Source organism: Sylvia atricapilla, chromosome 13, assembly GCF_009819655.1.
Source record: "Sylvia atricapilla isolate bSylAtr1 chromosome 13, bSylAtr1.pri, whole genome shotgun sequence".
Lineage (NCBI taxonomy): Eukaryota > Metazoa > Chordata > Aves > Passeriformes > Sylviidae > Sylvia > Sylvia atricapilla.
The window spans coordinates 9,169,608-9,175,907 of record NC_089152.1 but is presented as its reverse complement, the minus strand read 5'-3'; the positions used below and the strand labels follow the sequence as shown (position 1 = coordinate 9,175,907).

The 6,300-nt window shown below is 57.4% G+C and overlaps 1 protein-coding gene across 1 annotated transcript; it reads left to right on the top strand.

The window, feature by feature from the left end:
• The first annotated feature begins 749 nt into the window (after nucleotides 1-749).
• On the top strand, nucleotides 750-5,676 carry MEX3B (mex-3 RNA binding family member B). The gene is made up of 2 exons (XM_066328345.1): nucleotides 750-1,965; nucleotides 2,972-5,676. Exons 1-2 carry the CDS (start codon nucleotides 1,707-1,709, stop codon nucleotides 4,384-4,386), a joined length of 1,674 nt encoding a protein of 557 aa, XP_066184442.1. The 5' UTR covers nucleotides 750-1,706; the 3' UTR covers nucleotides 4,387-5,676.
• The last annotated feature ends 624 nt before the right edge of the window (nucleotides 5,677-6,300 follow it).

The window sequence follows — 6,300 nt, the reverse complement described above, 5'->3', positions numbered from 1 at the left end:
ATGAAGGGAGGTCTTTTTGACAGAGTACTTGACCAAAGACCCACACTTTTGCTGGCTGAAGGGTCCTGTGGTGGTAGAGGTGAAAGTCATTTGGTCACACAAGGCCCAAGGAAGAGGCAGAGGCGATTTATTTTCTAGTGGTTTAGCACGACGGGTATAAGATGCTGGTACGCTGGAGCAGCTGAGCAAGAGGCGTCCCCACCCTTCGGGCTCTTTGTGAGCAGAAACTCGAGGAGCTGGGACCGAGCCGCCCAGCCCGGCGGGCGCTGCCGGGGCCCGCAGGCCGGCACCGCGACACGGCCGCGCTCGGCTCACGGCCGTCACCCCGCGCCCGGGCCGCGGCTCCCACCGCCTCCGACCCCGCACCGGCCGGGGCCGCAGGGCGGGCCGCGAGGCGCCTCGGCCGCCGCAGCACGGGCCCCTGGGCGCCGGAGCGGGCGGAGGAACGGGCGGGCGGGCTGAGGGCCGGGCGGGGCGGGCTGAGGAGCGGGCTGAGGGCCGGGCACAGGAACGGGCTGAGGGCCGGGCGGGGCGGGCACAGGAGCGGGCTGAGGCCTGAGGGCCGGCCCGGCCGCGGCCCCGCGCGGGCGCACTGCGCGCGCCGGGGCAGGGAGGGGCGGGGCGGGAGGGACGCGCAGGCGCGGGGCGCGCGCCGGGCGGGGCCGCGCGGGAGCCGGCGGGGGGTTCCGCGCGCCCGCGGCCGCCGCCCGCGGGGCCGGTGAAGGGGCGGCGGCGCTGCCGGCGCGGGGTCGGGACCGGGGCCGGTGCGGGGGCGGTGCCGGGGGCTCTGCGGCGCTGCCGGCCAGCGGCGGCAGCGCTGCCGCTCCCGAGCCCGGCGGCGCGCGAAGGGCGCCCCCCCACACGCAACCCCACGCCAACCCCCCCTCCACCCCCCGCCGCAAAAACGCACCCCAAGCGCGGCCCCCTCCGCCGGCGCTCAGGTGGGGCTGGCGGCGGGCGCTCGGGGGGCGCGGGGCGGGGAGGGGAGCGGCGGCCGGCGGGGCCGGGGCCCGGCATTGTTCGGCAGCCGACAACAAAGAGCGGGGCCGGGCCGGGCCGGGGGGGCAGCGCCGGCCCCTCCGCGCCGCCCCGGCCAATCGCGGCGCGCGGCGGCGGCGCGCGGTGACAGCGAGCGGCGCTTACGCTGCGGCGCCCGGCGCGGCCCCCGCTCCCCGCCCCGCGCCCGCCCGCCTCTCCAGAGCCGTCTGGCTGCAGCAGAGCCTCAGACAGAGGAGGGGAGAGGAGGAAAAAAAAAACGCTGAGTGAGTGGAGTGGAGCCTGGGAGGGGCTCCTTAAAGAAACGCTGCCGCCGCTTGGCATTGTGGCCGGCGAGGAACTCGAGGGGGGGAAGCCATCGGAGCTCCTCTCGCTTATCCTCTTCCCACCCCCCCCACCCCACCCCCAGCCGACAAAAAAAAAAAAAAGGAAAAAAAAAAAAAAGCCAACCGAAAAAAACCTCGGGGGGGGGGAGTCGTGGGGGGGGTCCTGAGAACATCTTATAAACCGGATTGCACTGAGAGGAGGATAAAAAAAAGCAAAAAAGATACAAAATATACAAGCAAAAGGAAACAATTCCCCGGTCTCCAGCAGTCGCCCACCCTCCCTTCCCTTCTCTCCTGCTGGCCATCTGCCTTGGGTTCTCCTTTGTGTCTGATCTCTTACTACTGAGCCGAGCGCAGGCGGAGGGTGCACCACACACAGGGACTATGCCCAGCTCGCTTTTTGCAGACATGGAGAGGAACGGGAGCGGCGGCGGCGGCGGTGGTGGTGGTGGTGGCGGGGGAGAGACCCTGGATGACCAAAGAGCCCTTCAGATCGCCCTGGATCAGCTCTCCCTGCTGGGGCTGGACAACGACGAGACGGGCTCCATTTACGACAACGAGCCTCGGAAAAAGAGCGTGAACATGACTGAATGCGTCCCGGTGCCCAGCTCGGAACATGTCGCTGAGATAGTGGGGAGACAAGGTGGGTGCCTGCATGCGAGGGGCTGTGGGGGCGCGGGTCTCCCCTCGGCGCTGCCGGGCGGGCGGCTCAGATGCGACACTGGCCATTCCCAGGAACGCTGCAGCCGTGCCGTGGTGGCCAGTGCCGGCTTCCCCCAGACAAAGAAAGTGCAGCAGCAGACGTGATGTTTCCGAGGAGTGTTATGCATCAGTTTCGAGATGCACTTTCAGCTGCCGGGTTGGGGGGGGGAAAAAATAAATCACGAAAATAATAAATATCTACCCTTTCCTCCGGCTGCAAAAGTTAAGATTTGCAAGAGGAAACGGGAGGAAAATGGGAGCCTCGGTGCTTCCCCCCCCCCCGCCCCACCACCACCCCAAAGTTAGAAATCGTGGATTATTTTTAAGGAAGAGAAATGGAGTGGAGAAGTGGAACAATGGGGTTGGAATATAGCATCCGCAGTGGGGAATATGGCTCGTTCGGTACAGCCTCTGCTCCTCACCTTAAGAACTGATTTATTTTTGCAAAAGGAGAGTGTTGAGCAGGAATGTGGACTGGCGGCGGGTGTGTAGATTTGTGAGGGCTGCTTGCATTTTATTTTATTTTTTTTTCTGGCGGTGCAGTTTTCCAGTTTTCCTGCACGCTTTTTTTTTTTTTTTTTTTTTTTTTTTTTTTTTTTTTGTCGCTCCCTTTTTTATTTTATTTTTTCCCCTGTGTTGCCGACCCTGTGAACTGCACGTTGGGTAGTTTTGGGGCAGTTTGCATGGCAGATGTGTCGGTGGCCACTTGCGATGCCTTTGGGCGTGTGCCAGGGCTGTGGGCTGACATTACTTTACACCGTGACCGAGGCTCCGGGACGAGATGCCAGCGATCACCTGGGGTTGGGGGCAAAGTGTTTCGGGTGGGTGTTTTTTTTCTTTTCCCCTCCCTAGCTGCACCCAAACAATGGGTTGTAACCGGTTCTCCCCCACCACCTCCCCTTCCTCCCCCTCCCCTTCGCCCTCCATCTCCCGCATCTCGTTCCCAGGTTGTAAAATCAAAGCTCTGCGGGCAAAGACCAACACCTACATCAAGACCCCGGTTCGCGGGGAGGAGCCGCTCTTTGTTGTGACGGGCAGAAAGGAAGATGTGGCCATGGCCCGCAGGGAGATCATCTCTGCGGCCGAGCACTTCTCCATGATCCGAGCTTCGCGGAACAAGAACACAGCCCTGAACGGCACCGTTCCCGGCCCCCCGAACCTGCCCGGCCAAACCACCATCCAGGTGCGGGTGCCTTATCGCGTGGTGGGCTTGGTCGTGGGGCCTAAGGGGGCCACCATCAAGCGCATCCAGCAACAGACGCACACGTACATCGTGACCCCGAGCCGGGACAAGGAGCCGGTCTTTGAGGTGACGGGCATGCCAGAGAACGTGGACAGGGCCCGGGAGGAGATCGAGGCGCACATCGCCATGCGCACCGGCGGCATCATCGAGCTGACGGACGAGAACGACTTCCACGCCAACGGCACGGACGTGGGCTTCGAGCTGAACGGCACGGGCAGCCTCTGGAGCAAGCCCACGCCGCCCAGCATCACACCCACCCCGGGCCGCAAGCCCTTCTGCAACTACCGCAACGACAGCTCCAGCTCGCTGGGCAGCGCCTCCACCGACTCCTACTTCGGGGGCGGCACCGGGGGGGGCGGCAGCGCCCGCCTGGCCGACTACAGCCCCCCGAGCCCGGCGCTGAGCTTCTCGCACAACGGCAACAACAACAACAACAGCGCCAACGGCTACGTGTACGGCGGGGGCGGCGGCGACGTCCTCTCCTCCCCGGACTGCTGCTCCGAGCTGCCCTTCGACTCGCCGCCCGGCTTCGACCTGGCGCCCGCCCCGCCGCCCGGGGCCGCCCTCCTCTGGCCGCAGTTCGAGCGCGGCCCCGCCGCGCCGCCCTCGCCCGCGCCCTCGCCCGCCGCCGCCGCCGCCTTCCCGGGCGCCGCGCCCGCCAATGCCAACCTGGCGCTGCTGGTGAGCGGCCCCCGGCGCGGCGCCGCCCCGCCCCCGGCGCGGCTCTCCCCGCCCCTGCACGGCAGCGCGGCCGGCACCGAGCACCCGCTGGCGCGGCGGGTGCGCAGCGACCCCGGCGGGCGGCTGCTGGCCGCCTCCTACCCGCTGTACGCCAACGGGCTGGGCGCCCACCTGCCCGGGCTGCCCTCCGACTCCTCCGCCTCCTCCTCCTCCTCCTCCAGCTCCTCGTCCAGCTCCTCCTGCTCCTCCTCTGGCGTGCGGCGGAAGGGCAGCCGCGACTGCTCGGTGTGCTTCGAGAGCGAGGTGATCGCGGCTCTGGTGCCCTGCGGCCACAACCTCTTCTGCATGGAGTGCGCCAACCGCATCTGCGAGAAGACGGAGCCGCAGTGCCCCGTGTGCCACAGCGCCGTCACCCAGGCCATCCGCATCTTCTCCTGAGCGCCGCGGGCCGGGGGCAGCCCGGGCCGGGCCGGGCACGAACGGGGGGGGCCGGCGGGGCCGGGGCCGCCGCCCGCCGAGGGGTGAGGGCTGGGGGGTGGTGGTGTGACAGCGGGTGCATGCTATAAATAATAACGGGCGACTCCATTCTAGTGCTAGGCTAGTTTTTACACTGTACTTTAATACGAAGCTTCCGAAACTCCCCTTTTTTATAAACAAACAAACTGAACAGAAAAAAAAAATAGAAAAAAAAATTGAAAGTAGAAGATGCTTATGATGATGACAATGGTGTGTGGACTGTTAGTAAAACGTGCTGGTAGTTCTAGGATGCTTATTACAAAATAATTAAATCTATGGGTGGATACTTTTCTGAATGTTCTTGAAAGGGCAAGAAGTTCCTGTGAAAAACCATGATACTGCAGCTTTATCAGACTTTAAAAAAGAAAAAAAAAAGAAAAAAAAACCAACAAAACTGTAACATATCTCTTATATATATTAAAAACGTTTAAAGGTTTTAAAGATAAATTGCATTAATACAGATTGAAGTATTTTATTCTTTTTTGACTTGAAAAATTATATTTCATATTGCAAAGATGTTTACAAGTATTTTAATTTAAGTTCAGTGAACTTTTTGTAGCTGGGTTAAATCTTTTTTATTTTAGTATGGCCTTATGGCAAAGAACACTGTATTATTTTAATATCACACAATTGTGAACAGAATTACAAACCATAAAATGTGTAATGCTTTGAACAGTATTCTGTTGGGATGGAGATTTTATAGGTTCAGAAAAAAATCTTTTAAATCTGCTTCACCCAGCATATTTTCTATTCAGTGATATAAAGCATATTTTATTCTATATTATTACAAAAATGGAAATGTATAAACATATGTCAAAAGGAACTGTTGAAGCTTTCTAACATTTGTATAAATAGAATTCAGTGGAAATTACAAAAATTCTGTTGCACCACTATAGTTTTAGTATTTCTATTTTAATACATTTGTTTACCACTTGTTTATGTATATGTAGGTGACGTTACTTGAGCTTAAATGTACTTTACTGAGCAAAGTTTAAAAACAAAGTATATTTTATTTTATGATAAAGGGCCTTTAACCTCATGGTCAAATACTAATATTATATTTGCTGAGACAAGATTTGAAATTGTATCAAGAGTTTTATTTTTCTGACATTTAAAGTTCTACATAATAAAAGTAAAACTTAAGTAATGGTGCTACTTCATGTTTTTTTAAGTATTTCTATATAAATAAAATAAAATATTACAGAAAAAAAATGATACTGTGTGTGGTGATTTAATTTCCTGTGTGGGGATCTTTTTCTGGAATTTTTGTTTCCTGCTTGTATCAGTGAAACATGTTGGAGTTTAAATTGTGTCATGCTAATGTTGCTGGAACTCATGCACGCTTCCAGAATAATCCTGCCAGCTATCATACTTTATAACAGGTTTTTAAAGAAAAAAATACTTGTGGGTTTTTTTGTTTTGTTTTAGTATGTGTTATATTGCTGGGTTTGCCACAGCAAAAAATACTATCTTTTTCGTAATTTTTAGTCATGAGAAGTGCTTGGGTTTGTGTGAATTGTTACTTTTGGCAGACAGAACATGGGAAGTAGGAACCTGAAAAGGAGCTGAAGGAGAGAGCAGGGGAGGCTCCTTTGGTGCAGTGAGCTGATGGAGGCTCCTGCCTCTGCCATGCCCAGGGACCTCAGGACCACATCCCAAACTCGCTGTTTCTGGAGCACAACGAGGGCTGCAGTAGCCTCCCTGAGCCCTTGACAGCGCTTCTTGGTATTTGCCAGTTGTGGCTGGGCTGATTGGTGTCGACAAGCTTATTTGAATAAAGGATTTATCGCCCTGTGAGGTTGGTTTGGCTTTGCTGGTGCTCGCAGTGGCGTTGGG

Excerpts from the sequence above, each read along its gene's own strand:
- MEX3B (XM_066328345.1), top strand. The coding sequence starts at position 1,707 with ATGCCCAGCTCGCTTTTTGCAGACATGGAGAGGAACGGGAGCGGCGGC. Across the intron at positions 1,966-2,971 it reads TGAGATAGTGGGGAGACAAG|GTTGTAAAATCAAAGCTCTG; the intron begins GTGGGTGCCTGC and ends TCTCGTTCCCAG.